The following is an 18,099-nucleotide window of genomic DNA, read 5'->3' on the forward strand; positions in this document are numbered from 1 at the left end:
TCCACAAGCTTGTAAGCAGCGTGTGCGTGCTCCCAAAACCCGATATGGTCCTCTGCTCCCGCCATATCTGCCCCTCCCACTGACCGTACCAATCACACCACCCTCTGTTAACCCCCCAGTCTCTTCCCTCACCGTTCCGCGCCCCTCAGACTGGACTGGCCTTGGCCTCAGAGAGGGCTCCCCCAAGTCCCCTCGGGCCAACCCCAAACCCCCTAAAAATTTAATAAAACATCCCTCTAAGAAGACACGTAATTTTCTTCTCCTTAGTTCCCTAGTTACTGTTGCTGTATGCCACCTCTCGGGGTTCCACACCCCTTCATCGAGGCAGGCTCTTGAGATGGTATTAGGCCATGCCTGCGCGATGGGGGAGTCGCGCAGGGCCAGCAGTTCCTTCCTGGAATACAGTCAGTCCACAACGGGAAGTCCAGCAGCAGAGTGGGGGGAAGGGAAAAATCCTCATGATAGTCAAAGTCAGGGTCGTAGATGGATGACGAGAAAGCAGCAACAGTTTATTGTTCTTGTTGTCTCCCATAAGGGGGGGGGGGAAATGGCAAAATCAAAGTCCGCCGGGCCCCACCCGCACAAACCTCCAGATCCACGCCGGGCCCACACCATCTCCACAGAGGCCGGCTGCAAGTTCTTCTGCTGGAGGGCCTCAAACCGAAACAGCCCTCCCCCGGCCCTCAGCCTCCATGAGGCATGGGCCCAGGCGTTCACGCTCGCCTGGCACTCACCGCCGAGCCCTGTTCCTCCGCGGGAGACGCCAAGCTGCGTCTCCCGCTGGGCCTCGTCCTTCAACCGGGCCGCCGTACCGCTGTACCGCCCGGGCCGCTGTGCTGCTGTGCCGCCTGTGCCGCTGTGCCGCTGTGCCGCATCCCCCTGGGCCGCTGAGTCGCTGGGCCGCTGGGCCGCTGGGCCGCTAGGCTGCTACAAGGCCGCCGCTAGGGTGCCGCTGGGGCCGCTAGGCCGCCGGGCCACCAGGCCGCATTCCCCGTTGTGCCGAGATCTCTCCAAACCGGGGTCTCCACCCACGGCTCTGCCCGCGGCTCCACCCAGCCGCGACCCGGTGGTCACGCGGCAAGCTGCTAGCCTTCTCCGCTCACCGAATTTCAGGGTCGCCGAGCACCCCCGACCCTCCGGAGGCTCCCCATCTCCGCTGAGGACTCCGCGGAGCTACGGAGCCGATCCCAGTAAGTCCGCCATCAGTGAGACAGTTTTAAGTGAGTTTTGCCCCATTTTATGACCTTGTTACATGAGTGGCTGCAGTGGTTAGTAACATGGTTGTTAAGTGAATCTGGCTTCCCCATTGATGTTGCTTGTCAGAAGGTCGCAACAGGTGATTACATGACCCTGGGACACTGCAACCCTCATAAATAGGAATCAGTTGCCAAGCATCTGAATTTTGGTCATGTGACCATGGGGAGGCTGCAACTGTTGCAAGTGTGAAAAACAGTCATAAGTCACTTTTTTAGTGCCTTTGTAATGTTGAATGGTCACTAAATGAACTATGGTAAGTCAAGAACTACTGGCATATTGGGTTAGTTCTTTAAATGAGATATGGAGAAGCCGGGATGACAATTGGAAAGAACCCAGAAGCCAGATCCTACATTGTTTAATGAGGCGAACATTTTTCACTTGCAAAAGAGAAGCCTTAGGGCACAGGTGTCAAACTCGATTGCATCACATCACATATTGTGACATATCACGAGGGTTTTTTTGCCTTTCTGGAGTTGGGATAGGCGTGATCTGTGTGTGATGCACCTGCCCTCCCCAGTTTGACACCTCTGCCTTAGGGGCAAAATGGCAGCAGATTATCAATATCTCAAAAACTGGCAGGGGAATTCTGGGAATTGAAGTCCACATGTCTTAAAGTTGTCAAGGTTGAGAAACCCTGCTCTAGGTCATTTATTAAGATGTGAAATAGCATTGGACTGAGGGTGGAATCAGGCTAAATCAGTGGTTCCCTCCAGATTAATGCAGAACCATTTATGAGCTCCATTTGGCTGTAGTTCAGCCAGTTCAAATTCAGCAGGCTTTAACATCCTCAAGTCCATATTTATCTGTCTTGTCCACTATCGTATCATGTTAAGTATGTTAATGAGATCAAATTACACTCACATCTACAAAATTCCCTTGGTCTACTAAAATAGGCATTCTGTCATGGAAAGATAAGAAGTTAGTCTGACATGATTTATTTTTGGCAGACCCAATCTACTTCCTTGTATTGGCTTGTTTCTAAACAATTACACGGCTGAATTTTAATTACTAACAAGTTAAGCATAAATTATTTACTTGAAAAGCACTGTATTTACAAACATAATTGCAATTTAAAGAAGAAAAATCTGCAGCTGGAAAATTCTTGTCACTTTTTCAACAAATATAAATATGCAGTTAGTAAAATTCATTTATTATAGGGCAGGCCATCAAGTCTTAGAAACCACATAGATGAAGTTAGTAAATCAGCAATTGTTAATTCTTCCAAACATGCCAAGATTACAAGCCAGTTTTAAACTAAGGGTTATTAACATACACATCCTGATTTATAATTATGAGTTCAGATGCTTTATGAAAATCTCTGTTCTTGATTTGCTACCTGCTAATGTGAGCAAAGCAGCAGGATAGGAATAAATTGGATATACATATTGATTGCTAGTTCACCTTGACCCACAGTGTTTCGTATTGTTTTGGTTTGCACGTCATTTTGTTCGTTCTCATCCACTTAGTTAATATAATTTAGGCAACATTTGACAATCCTGATTGCTTTTTTGGAGCTGGATGCTTACAAAAAGCAGAAGAGCAGTAGATACTCAACCACAATGATAGCATCTCGCTCAAAGCCTCCGAATGAAAGTCCCCAATTATTTCATGTAGCTGCTGAACAGCATGGGGAATAGTATGGCACAGGTAGTCCTTGATTTATAACCACAGTTGGGACCAGAATTTCCATTTCTGAGCAAGGAGCTTATTTCCCCTACTGGTTGTTAAGTGAGTCACACCCAATTTTACTACCTGTTTTGCCATGATTGTTAAGCAAATCATCACAGTTGTTTAATCGAATTACGGGGTACTTGAGTGATTTCAGCTTCCCCAATTGACTTTGCTTGTCAGAAGCTGGCTGGGAAGGTCACAAGTGGGGATCGCATCACCCCAGGATACTACAATTTTTGTAAATACAAGGTTGTTGCCAAGTGCCCACATTTTTTTCAGCTGAGTGTGAGGATTCTGCAATGCTCCTTAAGTGCAAGGACCAAGTTATAATATAAGTCATCTTTTTTAATGCCTTTGTAACTGAACTGTCACCTAATGAATATCTATCTATGCAGTGGAGGTCAATAGCCTTCAGTTACCACCAACAATAATAGCAAACTTCGGGTGGAGTGCAGAACTGGAAATCATCTATTTCAGGGGTCTCCAATCCCAGTCCGTGGACCAGTACCGGGCCACGGCATGCCAGCAACTGGTCCACACAAAGCCCCATCCACGGGATGCAGGCAATACACAAAACCACAAATCCTCCGGTCCGCGGAAAAACCTCTCTCCATGAAGCTGGTTCCTGGTGCCCAAAAGGTTAGGGACCTCTGATCTATTTGATCAAATAATCAGTGTTGATTTCTGCAATTATCAGGTGTTTCTTTCCAGAATCTGTCTTTAGAAGCAGTGTTCAATTTCTGTTAGGTATGTAAAGTTAAACTCACATGTTTCGATGACTAAGGATCAGCACCTTATCACTGGTTTAGTAACTGCATTTACTTGTTGAACTGGTTGGGGAATTTCTATAAATTACACAGCCAAATATATGTAATCTTCCATCCTTCAAGACTTTTCCACTGCTATCTCTGTGGTCATCCTTCTCTACTGGAAATTTCATCTGTTTTGGTTTTTCAGGCCTTTGTGTGATTGCTACCAATATACACTCCTAATTATATTTCTTCAACAGTGTTATTTCCTCAGCTGCTCACACCAAGCCCAGCAGCAACTGTTTTTTCTTAAGCACAGCTTTTTCCCATCCCATAGGAGTGAACCAACATGGGAGGCCTCTTTCATAAGAAGACATACATCCCCTTTTATGAACGAAGTAAAAATAAAAATAGCAAACCAGTCTTTTCAGAGGTGGTCCAAGGATTTTTTATTTTTTGAACAAAATAATCCAGAATGGGAAGTTCTTTGTGGAATTTTGGTAGTGGATAGATCACTTCCGATTTATTTCTGGAAAAGCTTCGGGCCATTCATTGAACAGTGAAAATTGTCTTGATCCATTAAAAAAAAAACCTGAAACTTAATTTTGAATTTGGACCTGGACCTATATGGAAGGAGACTATTTTGGTTTTAGCTCAGATAAAATATTTTTAGTGTGTTTCTCGAAGATATATCTAGAAAAGAGGTTACTCGCCCACCCTCAGAAAAAAATACAATAAAACTATTGGTTTTACTTATTTGCAGAATAAGAATCTTAATGGTTGAAACCACTATGGTGTGGAAGGTTTGGCTTGTTTCCTCTGTTAAAAATTTATACTATTTTCTTTTCTGCTTTCCTGACTCCCCACCATTTGAAATCAAAAGGTGTTCCTAAAATTTTATTGAGTAAAATCTAATGAATACACTTGGTCAATTAAGTTTTGCAACTATTATTTGAAATCTATATTTGCATTGATTTTACATTTTGGAATGCTTTATCTTTCAATAATACAAGTGTACCTTTTTGGGTTGAGTAGGTATTATAAAAAAAAATTACTAGAGGAAAATACATTTCTGTGCTACGGAAAGAACATGTTGCATATCTGCTTTGGGGAAAGATGGGTGCTTGAAAAGGAAAAAAATAGAAGTAAAATGGATCCAAAGAAAATCTATCTGGGTGTCTAAAAGATAGGATTAAAAATTCAAGATGGCAATTACAACTGTGTGATTGAAGCTATGCTTGGGGTTTTTTTTGCACAAAACGCTTGAGTTTATTTTAACTATAATCTGCAGAGACTCCTTTCATGTACATAGTAAGTACTCAGACAATATCAGACTCCAAAAGCCAAGAAAGGCACATAGTGATTCCCCCAAGCAGAATTCTTCATTGTTCCCTCACCTACAGATAGATCAGTGATGGCGAACCTTTTAGAGACTGAGTACCCAAACTGCAACCCAAAACCCACTTATGCATCGTCAAGTGTCGGGTGGGCGTGGCCTATTGGGTGGGTGTGGCCCATTGGATGGGCGTGGTCCATTGGGTGGGCGTGGCTGTGGTGGTAACGGCAGACTGGGTGGGACTAAAAAGTTCAATCAATTCCAACTTTGCAAGATCTTTATTTTTCCCATGAGAAGTTGAAATTGACTCAACTTTTTTTTTTTTTGCACACGGCGGCGGAGGCCTAAAGCAAAAAGGTTTTATAAAACCCAGCTGAAGCCCTAGGACTGGGACGACAGCGCGCGTGGCCACAGAGAGGGCTCTGAGTGCTGCCTCTGGCACTCGTGCCATAGGTTCGCCACCACTGAGATAGATCCTTGCCTAATTAAAGCAGACTATCACCCTCATAAAACATATGCTCTGGAAACTATTAGGGAGAAGCTGTCTTCACCCTCTTTCTCTCACACAAACTATCTGAGCTGAGTTGTTTCTTGCTTCTCTGGAATGCACTGCCTCCACCCTGGGAGTCGAGACTGCATTCAATCACAGACAAATAGATAGGTAAGTTTTCAGTTTTATATAGAAGAACCACGTGACTCTAATCAAGATGAATAGAAGCATATTTTTCATATTGGTAACAGCAAAATCATGAAATGTGTTTGTGCATAACTTACCATGCTGTTGGCCTATTGTGTTAAACCATAGTTTGCTTTATAGCAATGGTCCCCAACCTTTTGGGGTTGGTAGACCGGGGGGGAGGGAAAGAGGAAATATTATATGTGAGTGGCAGGCCGCTTGCACAAATGAAGATTTACATGCAAGTGCCCGCTGCTTGCTCAAGTGAAGCTGCATATGCCTGTTCTCACCCAACATTTTTGCAGCCTGGTTCTAAACTGATCATGTCCTGTACTGGGCTACGGCCCAGGTGTTGGGACCCCTGATTTATAGAGTCCTTTGTCCTTGATGCATGGTTTAAATAGGTCACGGGGGCTGGTTGGGAGAGCATTAAATTGTTACTATGCATAATCACTGGTTTCACACTGCTAAGCAAACATTTTAAAAAGCATGAACCACCAGATACTAACCGATTGGATGGATTTTGTAGCAATTCTCGAAGCCTTTCATGAAGTAGTTTTCTTGAGTCTTGAAGTTTAAGTAAACAATGTGACCACAACAGACTTAAAAAAAAGGGTTCTTTTGGAAGATGAAGGAACCTCATCCAATATAGATAATCGTATATGGTTAAGCAGATAGACATTTGATGTCTCCGCTTGGCTTGTCCTACAGACTTTGCTTTTTAACAGTGGGACGGCTATGAGCATGCCAAGCATTTAAATCAGATTGCCAGATTTTTAACAATGAGATTTGTTTGTTTTCAAGCTAAAAAAAAAACTTAAATAGATGATGTGTTAAAGATCTCCTGGGCTTAAAAAATAAAGTTTTCTTCAAGCCAAGGTTGATTCTTGGTGACTTCTTGGCATTTCCAGGCAGCTTTCTTGACAACAGTGTCAAAGTATTTAATGACTGTGGTCTTGACAACACATTTCTTGACATTAGTGTGGAAGTGGTTTCCATTTGCACTCTTTCAGGATGCTTTTTCAACTTTTGTGTCTGAAATTCTGCGTGTCTCCTTAGTATTTCAGCGAAGTTCAATCCTTCTTAGCTTTTTGAGATCAGCCAAGGTCAGATAGATGCTATCTGTATTATGTCCTCAAGATTAATGGGTCTATTTTACCTTAAATCTCCTCCCCAATGAGTGTCCTGGGAGAGGAAGACAAATAAAGTCTCGATTGATGTTATGGGCCAAGTGACATGATTTCTACATTTGCACTAGACATCAAAAAGTAAATACGCAATCATGGAAGTTTCTTAATGGTGTCACCACAGTGCATGTTGACATTTGACTGCCTTAGCTGAATTCTTCTCCTGCTGCCCAACACAAAGAAAATCAAGACAGTTCAAGTTAAACTTGAAAGGTGGGATATAAATCCATGAAGGAATCATCGTTTTACAACTCCTACCTGGAAAATAATGTGTTCACCTATCATTTATAATAATAAATTACCGGTATATAGATTTATATCACAGATATTATAATTTATACCACAGCTAAAGTATTCATCAGAAAGCAGGCAGTTCCTTATCTATTTTTATATGCGCTTTCATCTAATATAAAGCTGTCAGATGAAAGGAGCTGAAAAAGTGAACCAGTTTAAGTTAATGGGAACTCTTTTTATTAAAGATTGCTTTGATAAGTTAGTAATTTAAGATAAAGATCACTTTGAAGACAGGCACAGCTCCTGGTGATGTTTCTAAATAGAAGTACTGTATTATGTTGGTTTGTGCAATTCCACTGTGTCTGCGAATAGTTAAAATATGTTCAGTTGATGGGCCTGAATCAATTATTTACATACAGTGTTGTGGAGGTTGGTTTTAGCCACTGCATTAAAATAGGGATCACATGGCTGTGGCTGTTGAATTTTTTGACACCCTCTGTGGAGATCTCTGGTCCAGCTGCGCAGCTGGAGAGATGAGGTTTTTCTTTTTCTTTTTAATGACTCAGTTTTAGAGATTACCAGTTTTCAGTTCTGCATTCCCTGAACGGTTTTATTCCTACTGGCCTGTCTTCAAAACGTACAGTTAAATTATTACTCTCACAAGTGGCTTTCTGTTCTGACACTCAGGCTATGTATTTTTGTTTTTATGTCCCTTTTTTAGGTTTTAAGTTGGATGGCACTGTCTTATTATGTTGTCACAAGAACAACAAGAAATTGGTCAAATTTAAGTTTTCAGAGACCACACACACACACACACACACACACAAACACAAACACATTGCCGTAAGGGAACTTTCCAGATAACAGAAGTAAGCTAAGGATGCTTTTGAGCAGGGGTCTTCAAACTTGGCCCTTTTATGACTTGTGGACTTCAACTCCCAGAATTCCTCAGCCAGCGCTGGCTGAGGAATTCTGGGAGTTGAAGTCCACAAGTCATAAAAGGGCCATGTTTGAAGACCCCTGCTTTTGAGTTTCTGAATCTCAGCAGCTTGTAATTGTGTTGAACAGTCAAATGTTCTCCCAAATTGTGAAGCAATAGTTTGCTTAAATGTGATTTTTTTAAACCACAATTAGATGCCTTTGCACAATATATTGAGCCACAAATCATGGTTTATATTCGGGGTCCCACACAATTGTCTAAGCCAGTGTTTCAAGATTTGATAGAATTCCAGGGAATTCCGAGAGTTGAAGTCCATGCACCTTAAAATGCTGAAGGTTGAGAAACACTGGTTTAAGCCATCCCAAAGGCGCTTTTTCCAAAAGGCATCGGGAGTTTCTTAGTTTTTTTTTTTCTTTGAAAATGTTTTGCTTCTCATCCAAGAAACTTCTTCAGAACTGAAGAAGCTTCTTGGATGAGAAGCGAAACATTTTCAAAGGAAAAAAAACCAAGAAAGTCCAGTTGCCTTTTGGAAAAAGCACCTTTGGGACAATCATGACCTGGATCAGGGATTCCCAACCCCCAGGCTGTGGTCCTTTTAGAACCAGGCTGCAGAAGTGGCGGGTGATTGCATGCACAGCTCGACTTGTGCATACAGCGCGTGGGCAAGCATGCCCGCCATTTGTGCAAATGGAGCTGCGCGCACACGCACACTCGCCTGCCGCTCACGTGGAACCATCCCCTCTCCCCCCATTGCTGGTCCACAAAGCTGGACAGGTTAGAGACTGCTGACCTGGATGATTGAGAATCTCCATAGAACAGGAGTAGGCAACCTTGGCTCTTTTATGACTCGTGGACTTCAACTCCCAGAATTCCTGAGCCAGCATAGGTTGCTTACCTCTGCCATAGACCCTGGTTTTAGCCAAACACACAGGAATTCTACATTGTGGCTTGGCTTGTGGAATGAATCCAGGGATGGGATGAATCACCCCACTATATCTTGCTGTACTCCACCACTTGAGTATATCCGTTTTTTGTATTTTACAGGCTTGGTCTTCTGGAGCAGCGCAGCTCAGTTGCCAACCAATAAAACTCTCCTTTCAGGACTGTGGCCAGTAACCTGAAGATTCCATCAAGCTCCACCCCCTTGTCTGCCATGTTCCATCAAGCCCCGCCCCCTGTCTAGAGTGGGTGAGGACTTTTTGCATTCAGAGCTGGTAACCATAGAAGCAGGCCCTGTGTGACCAGTTCCTATTGTAGGGCTCTGGGTTCTCCTTATGGCGAGGAGCTGTCCACGTGACCTTCACAGGTGCTGATGAGAAATACTCAACCCAGCTTTTGTGATAAGTGTAGATAGGTAGCCATGAAATTAACTCATCCAAGGATGGTGTGGGGCGAGGAAAACAGGGAGGTCAACTTCTGTATGCTATATTAATTTAAATTTTGGGGAGTTAATCTGGGAAAATAGAGATCTGAAGGAGATGTTGGCACCAGCCTCCATAGGGGGCTTAAAAGAGACGAGATGGTACTCCCTAAAGTAGGTTGATGTAATACTCAATGTATATAAGAGGGATGGGCCTTCCGTTGCGATGCTACAATCACCAACTTGCCTTATCTGCCCCTACCATAGATGCCTCTGGATGTTAAGCTTTATAAGGGGCAAATGACTAGACCAGGGGTAGGCAACCTTGGCTCTTTTATGACTCGTGGACTTCAACTCCCAGAATTCCTGAGCCAGCATGGCTGGCTCAGGAATTCTGGGAGTTGAAGTCCACGAGTCATAAAAGAGCCAAGGTTGCCTACCCCTGCACTAGAATAATGAGTATATGGCTAGCAGTAGGACTGAGAGAAACAGCTGGCATCAAACTGTTTTGAATTCCAAATATCATGCTTCCACAGGTAGTCTTCAACGTACCACAGTTTATTTAGTGACCGTTCAAAGTTACAACAGCACTGAGAAAAGTGACTTATGACCGTTTTTCACAGTTATGACCTTTGCAGCATCCCCAGGGTCATGTGATCAAAATTCGGACCCTTGGCAACTGGCTCCTATGACGGTTGCAGTCTCTCAAGGTCATGTGATCCCCTTTTGCGACCTTCTGACAAAGTCATTGGGGAAGCCAGGTTCTTTTAGCAGCTGTGTTACTAACTTAACAACTAGTGATTCACTTAACAACTGAGGCAAGAAAGGTCGTAAAATGGGGTAAAACTCACTTAACAAATCTCTCTCTTAACAACGGAAATTTTGGGCTCAGTTGTGGATGTAAGTCAAGGACTTTCTATAGTGTGAAACTCTGCTTTGGATGGAAAACGGTGTTTTGAACATAGAGGTTTCATTCTTGAAACCTCTTTCATACTCATGTGGTTTACATTCTCAAAGTGAGATGTTTCAGATTCCAAACTCTTCCACTCATAATCTTTTGCACATTGCTAGTTAGGAGCTTCTACTAGCCCGAACCAATCTTTTCATTTAAGATGATTTTCTTTCTTAATTCTAAACAATCAAATATCTGAAAGAAATACAAAATAAGGTTCTTATATAGAGGCCCCAGGTTCCTCCAGGTTACAGTCGTTACTTTGTGAGGTTAAGAAGTTGGGCAACAACTCAAGCTTTTTAAAAATAAGTTTTTTAATCATGATTTTTTGCAGAGCGAAAGAAAAAGAACTAAAAGCTAATAGTAAAAATAATGAATTAAAAGAGAAACAATCAAGGCAAAACAAAAAGCTTTTTTTAACAAAAAAGCTAGATGCTAACTGGGATATAGATGCACAAATGTGAACATTTTATACATCACTTTTCAATATTTCTGTCCAAAATTACAAAGCTAATGGGGATTTAAAAAAAAAAATTATATAGAAATGTCCATAAGCTATTAAGAATTGAATCTCACTTGAGGGAGATTTTACTTTTTAAAATGGGCATTATCTCCAAAGAAGTTAATATATATAAAAGTATATACTACACCTCTCCCCAACAGATTCTAAAAATATTACAAGCGACCATTTTATTTTAGTGAACTGTTTTGCTTATAGGTTGTCCTTGAGGTAAATTGTTGATAATTACTGAAACAGATTGAGAGCAGATATCCTGCCATAAAGCATTCTAACCAGATCCATCAGTAGATTCCTATTCTTTAAAAATTGTGAAGAATATGGGAAAATATTTGTATTTTTTTAAACCTGCAAATATATAGGTCACTGGCTGAATCTTCCTAGGAAGAGCACTGCAGAATTGGAGAATCATGAGGAAGAAAGTGTTTTCTTTAGTCAAACTAATTTAGAGGGACATCTTCTGCACGGGTGCGATTATTTATGCTGAAGCCCTGAATACAGGTAGTCCTCATCTTACGACCACAATTGATCCCAAAATTTCTGCTGCTAAGTGAGGCAGTTGTTAAGTGAATTTTGCCCCATTTTACGACCTTTCTTGTCACAGTTGTTAAGTGAATCAGTGTAGCTGTGAAGTTAGTGACATGGTTGCTAAGTGAATCAGGATTCCCCATTGATTTTGCTTGTCAGGATGTAGCAGAGGGGGTCGTTGCAACTGTCAGAAACATGAGTCAGTTGCCAAGTGTTTGATTTTTAATCATGTGACCATAGGGATGCTGCAACGGTTGTAAGTGTGAAAAACAGTCGTATGCCACTTTTTTCAGTGCCATAGTAACTTCGAACGGTCACTAAATGAACCGTTGTAAGTCAAAGACTACATGTCGTTGCAGGCTGATAGTGAGGCTATCATTCCATTCATCTAATATGAATTAATTTTTAGAATGCTACGTTTGCATGTACAGGAGATCCACAGGATGATGGAGTATTGTTTTGCCACAGTGCAAACTCTGGCACTGGGACATGTATGCGATGTGGCAAAGCACATACTAGGAAAGGGGTGGGGCTTGCAACATAAGGACATGCTACTTTTGTTACTTTGACCCTCCTTCTCCCTTAGATGCTGCTGTTTCTGGAGTTTTTTATCCCCTAAGAATACAGCTAGTCCTCGCTTAATGGCTGCTCTGCTTAGCAACCATTTGAAATTATGACAGCGCCGGAAAGATGAAAGTTGTGATCATTCCTTGCACTTAACATGTCATATGATCAACTTTTGGGTGCTTTGCATCTGGTGGGGTTTCATGAAGATCTCAGCTTCCCACGTTCACATAATCACCATTTTTGCACTTCACAGCTGGCTTCCCGCAAGCAAAGTCAACGGAGAAACTGGCAGTAAAATCACAAGTTGCAGTCACACAATGTCTTGCTTAATGACTGCAGGTGACTTGCTTAATAACCGCAGCAGACATGAGGTCTTAAGTCCAACATCATCATGTGATATCTCACTTTTTGACTTAAGTTTAGTGATGCAGTTGCCGGTCCCAATTGTAGTCACTAAGCAAGGACTAGCTGTATGAATTAAAAGCATATATAATATTTTTGTTTGGGGGGAAAAAGTTTTGCTTTTAACTGCTTCTGATGTGATTGTATTGCTTGGAATGCTTGTATTTCTCTTGCATTAATAAATTATCTTCTGTATCTGGTTTTGGAGGGAATCTTTGATTAAAAAAAATATACATATATAATCCATGGATGTTTCTCCCTCTTTCCTATACCACAAGTGAAGATGCCTAAAGAGGTGGAGACAGGCTCATATAATTGATTTCCCACCCCTTCCCCACTACTTGGACCTCTGTAAAGAATTACCATCCCTTTGAACAGCAAAATAAGTTTTAAAAGTAAAGTGATTCTGCATTTTCATCAATTACATGCTTCTTTTTGAATGGCAGCAGCTATGTTATGGAATAAACTTGCTGGAAATGAGAAAATTTGGAGGGTTCTGGTGAATGATGGCATCCCCAGGATTGATCATTGTGATTATTGATTTTTTTGGTATTACTGATTGTGCTATTTTTTAGTTGCGGCTGCTTCAATTCATACGCTTTGTTTTGTGTTGCTGTTCTATAAACTGCAGAGAATCTGTTTTGATTATACTGGGTGTAAAATAATTAATACAGATAGTCCTTGATTTATGCCCATTATGGTCCTAAGTCATGAAGCGGGTCACCCACGTGAATGACCCAATTTTGCTACCTTTTTTGCTACCACAGTTGTTAAATGAACCCATTGTTCACTTTTTGCTGAAAACCGGAAGTAAATGTTAGTTTTCAGCCAAAATGCTGTAAATTGTAATCATGTGACAAATGATCTGTAAATGTCTGTAAATGTGGATGGATTGCCCAGTGCCTAAATGTGGTCATGTGACCAGGAGGAGGGATTGGCCATCAGAACTCCAGAACCAGGTTATAAATACCCCTGGGAAAGTCCGTCATAACTTTGAACAGTTGTTAAGCAGCCAGTCGTAAATCAAGGACTCTCTGTATTACCCGGATGTGCAAATCCTGACAAATAATTCTGGCTAAACCTTTCCTTACGGCTAGTTTGGTATAATGGTTAAGGGCACCAGGCTAGAAACTGGGACACTGTGAGTTCTAGTTCTACCTTAGGCACAAAGCCAATTAGGTGATCTTCAACCAGTCAGTCTGTCTCAGCCCTAGGAATCAGGCAATGGCAAACCACTTCTGAAAATGTTGCCAAGAAAACTGGGAGTCATCTTCCCACAGTTCCCTGGAATCAAGACTGATTCAAAGGCATAAACAACCCTTCCCCAAGCCTAAACTCTATTCCTCCATAAGGAATTATGTTACTATTCCTTAAACTACCTTTTAACATTTAGGGAATCTCAATCACTTGGATTCTGGTTGTAAATCCTGCAAATGCTAGGAATTTCCCACTTCATCTGTTACTCTATGAACTGAAATCAACTGCTTCGTTGACTTTAGGGGAACATAAAGAGGAAACTCTGCAGCACTCATACAAAAGGAATTAAATTTGATTAGGAAACAGCACTTCAAAGCAGAATTAACCAGGGAAGTGCGTGGACTTTATAACGTTAGAATGATTTTATAATGATGACTTATATTAATGTTCTAATAAGAAAACCTATGGAGATCTGAAGATATTCTTAGGTACTATATCCAGTAATTCTGAATGTTGTGTTTCAAAGTAGACCTGGAAGTAATGAAGCCTTTAATAGAAGATCAAAGTTCAGACGATGAATATGAGAATGAAACAGATTTACTGCCGGCAGAGAAGAAATATCAGCTTGATCAGGAGGGCATTACGTATGTACTCTATTCCCACATATTTACAATAACCTCTCAGCCCTTTCCAGACTTTTATAAGACTAGACGATTCACATACACACACACCCGCACTGATATTTTCTGTTTTTCTTTCCATTTTCAGATTTGTTCAAACGCTCACTCACATCCTTAAAGGAAACATTGGGACAGGTCTTCTGGGCCTCCCTCTTGCAATAAAAAATGCAGGCATTCTGGTAAGTGTTAGGCAGATCCTAGCTATGGAGGAGAATAAGCTGTTGAGAGTTAAGGCCTACCACAAAATGGCTGGGTTCGCACAACCCATGAGGCTACTTGAGTAATGAATGAGTGGGAGATTCAGCATATTGTGAGAACCCGACCAGGATCTCTCTATATGCTGTGAACCAGGCTATTATATGAAATCAGAATACCAGTTTATTTGTTTCATTGAGGGGAGACCATTATGTGTTTTTAGGAGCCTAGCAGAGATGACAAAAGCGTTGAGAGTCGGATATTCTTCCTGATACTCTGCAAATTTTTCAGGAGACCGTGATCTGTTTTCGGCTCATCCCTGCAGAAAGGGGAGGCATATTACTCTTTGTAAATTGGTTACAATCTTTGTTCCTTCTTCCATGCAGCTTGGACCAATCAGTCTTCTCTTCATTGGAATTGTGTCAATCCACTGCATGCACATTTTGGTACGATGCAGCCATTATCTATCTGTCAGGTTAGTATGTAGCTTTTTGTTGATGTCACTTCTGCCCTGGAAATCAGCCTGCCAAATATTATCAGCCTGTATTTCTATGCAGGACATCAAGGTTTAGGGCAGAGGTAGGCAACCTTGGCTCTTTTATGACTCGTGGACTTCAACTCCCAGAATTCCTGAGCCAGCATGGCTCAGCTTGGAAACCTCTCCCTTTCCCCTCAGCATGGCTGGCTCAGGAATTCTGGGAGTTGAAGTCCACGAGTCATAAAAGAGCCAAGGTTGCCTACCCCTGGTTTAGGGATAGACTCTTTCTTTGCATCCACTATAAAAAAAAAAAGCTATTAGCAGGTTAGATTTGTGGGTTTGTTTTGTTTTATATTGTTTTGCTCTCCTCTGTACTATGTGGATTAATGGAGTCAAGGTGCCCGCCATATTTCTGTGCTGGCTGTAGGAGAGGAAACATTTGTCCCTCTGGGATTTGCTCATACAGAAGCCAAGCAGGCTGGCAGAAGGAGTTCAGAAGTATGTCCCCTTCCCTCCAGTCTGTTCACTTACTTGCATGGAATTCCTGATCATCACGTGTTTGATTGCCTTGGTAAATATGAATATTATACCCTTTACATTTTTCTGGATTTGTTTTTTCTTTTTCTATCAAACTGTGTCTACTCAATTATGAAAGTGTCTGAAAGACACTTGCATTTTTTTTTGAACACTTTAATAATGGCTTAACTTTATCCAGCTTCCACCTCTCCCTTTCTGCTAATGATACCTGTTTATATAACTCCATCCATTACATGGAGATCTGGATGGGGAGAAACAGGCTTAGACTGAATTCTACCAGGTAATTATGGATGCAGAAGCTAGTTGAGTCCATAGTCTCAATTCCTGGCAAATAGATGGGGAGGAAATGGAGGTAGTGACAGATTTTATCTTCCTGGGCTCCAAGATCACCACAGATGGGGACTGCAGCCAAGAAATTAAAAGACCCTTGCTCCTGGGGAGGAAAGCTATGGCAAATCTAGACAGCATACTAAAAAACAGAGACATCACCCTGCCAACAAAAGTACGTATAGTCAAGGCCATGGTTTTCCCAGTTGCAATGTATGGCTGTGAAAGTTGGACCATAAGAAAGGCTGAGCGCCAAAGAATTGAGGCCTTTGAACTATGGTGCTGGAGAAGACTCCTGCGAGTCCCCTGGACTGCAAGGCGATCAAACCGATCAGTCCTAGAGGAGATCAACCCTGACTACTCTTTAGAAGGCCAGATCGTGAAGTTGAAACTCAAGTACTTTGGCCACCTAATGAGAAGGAAGGACTCCCTGGAGAAGAGCCTGATGCTGGGAAAGATTGAGGGCAAGAGAAGAAGGGGATGACAGAGAATGAGGTGGCTGATTGGAGTCACTGAAGCAGTAGGCATGAGCTTAAATGGACTCCAGAAGATGGTAGAGGACAGGAAGGCCTGGAGGAATGTTGTCCATAGGGTCGCGATGGGTCGGACATCACTTCACAACTAACAACAACATAGATAGATAGATAGATAGATAGATAGATAGATAGATAGATAGATAGATAGATAGATAGAGATCTGTCTGTCTATCTGTCATCTAAACACATTTTTGAATTGTCCATCTCCCTCAAAGAGGGAGCAATTATTCTGGAGGGCATAGTTCTTCCCCAAGTAGAGCTGACCTACAACCTAGGGGTCCTTCTGCCCTTAGGGCTCTTACAAAACAGCAGTTGGAAGCCACAGCCAAGAGTCCCTTTGTGTAATTTCATCTTGTGTTCCAGTACCAGATATCCTTGGATCAAGAAGGTAGCTCATACCTTCTAACGTTGCATCTGGATTACTGAAACTTGGTAAACAAGGGGCAGCCCTCGAAGACTATCTGCAACCTATTTCTGGGACTATCTGCTCTGCATTGAATAAGATCTGGGAGGGGGTCTTGCTGGGGAATGCTCTGTTCAGAGACTTTCCCAGGGATGCCCCCTCACCTCTCTTGATATCGTTACTCCTGAGTAGCCAGACATCTCCCTCTTACTACATTTTTGTTTTTAATCTTTTTCTATTAATCCTGTGAGCTGCTCAGAATCTCTGAAAAATTGCAGCAGCGGACAAACAGCTCAACCTTTTCTTTTTTTTCAGTTGGAGGAGAAATAATTACTTTTTTTTGTTCTTGATAGATTGAAAATACCTTTCTTAGGGTATAGTGACACCGTTAGCCATGCCATGGAAACGTGTCCCTTTCACTTACTACAGAAACGATCATCTTGGGGAAGGTAAGAACTATTTTATTTTTTTAATGCAGAGAACGATGCAGCCTTCTGGTTCCACAATAACAGAGCACAGGGTTTTTTTTAGGTATAACATTAGAAAAATGTGATAAGGAAAGTATATGTTTAATGTTGCACGTATTAACAGTAGTAAGAATTGTATTTGATCAGTGCTGGATTTCAAATATGGGATGTAGTTTATCGATGGCCGGAAAAACACGGGGTAGAGATCAGGAATTTAATGTGTATTATTAAGTAAGGCAAATGGACTCAGATGACATGTTGTTTACTAAGCACTTATGGTTTGTAAAAATGGAAAACTAATAAAATATTTTTTAAAAAAAATAACAGAGCAGAGTGGGTGGGTCTGACCAGAAAAATCCCTCAGGTCTCAGTCTGAAAAGGAAAATCATGGCTATATTGCCATGATCAGGATGATCTATTATGCCCTCTCAGGAGTCCTGAGGGCTGCAGTTCTTACACAACTGGACAATCACATGTTGGGAATTTAGACCATATATATTCTCCTTTCCCCATCCCTGTTCTGTAGGTTTTCTCTGTTACCACACAACCTCTCTGCAGCCCTTGAGGCTAGACATACGGTATAAAAACAAAATGCCGTCTGAAAACAGTTGCTATGTTCTGATTGTGTAGTTTATTTAGCCAAATGTGACCTATTGCTGTATATAAACTCAATCAGTAAGTTATGGATTCAAACTGATTCAGAACCAGCAGAAATGATGTGACCCTTAGCAGCATTGCTAGCTGGATATATTTAATCTGCCTTAATCATCAAATGATGTATTTTGGGAACGTGAGGGAAAGGAAAGACAGACATTATTTGGCTTTAGAATAGAATAGAGCTGGAAGGGACCTTGGAGGTCTTCTAGTCCAGCCCCCCACTCAAGCAGGAGAACCTATACCATC

At 41.8% G+C, this 18,099-nt stretch overlaps 1 protein-coding gene across 1 annotated transcript in view; it reads left to right on the forward strand.

The window, feature by feature from the left end:
* The window catches only part of SLC36A4 (solute carrier family 36 member 4), a 56,719-nt gene that overhangs the window by 3,854 nt on the left and 34,766 nt on the right, over nucleotides 1-18,099 (forward strand). Inside the window, exons 2-5 of the mRNA XM_015823098.1 lie at nucleotides 14,103-14,217; nucleotides 14,342-14,432; nucleotides 14,835-14,923; nucleotides 17,083-17,178. Of these exons, the coding sequence (XP_015678584.1) occupies nucleotides 14,103-14,217; nucleotides 14,342-14,432; nucleotides 14,835-14,923; nucleotides 17,083-17,178 (391 nt within the window). The remainder of the gene's footprint in view (nucleotides 1-14,102; nucleotides 14,218-14,341; nucleotides 14,433-14,834; nucleotides 14,924-17,082; nucleotides 17,179-18,099) is intronic.

Source organism: Protobothrops mucrosquamatus, unplaced genomic scaffold (assembly GCF_001527695.2).
Source record: "Protobothrops mucrosquamatus isolate PMUCROS unplaced genomic scaffold, P.Mucros_1.0 scaffold1771, whole genome shotgun sequence".
NCBI classification, from domain to species: Eukaryota; Metazoa; Chordata; class Lepidosauria; order Squamata; family Viperidae; genus Protobothrops; species Protobothrops mucrosquamatus.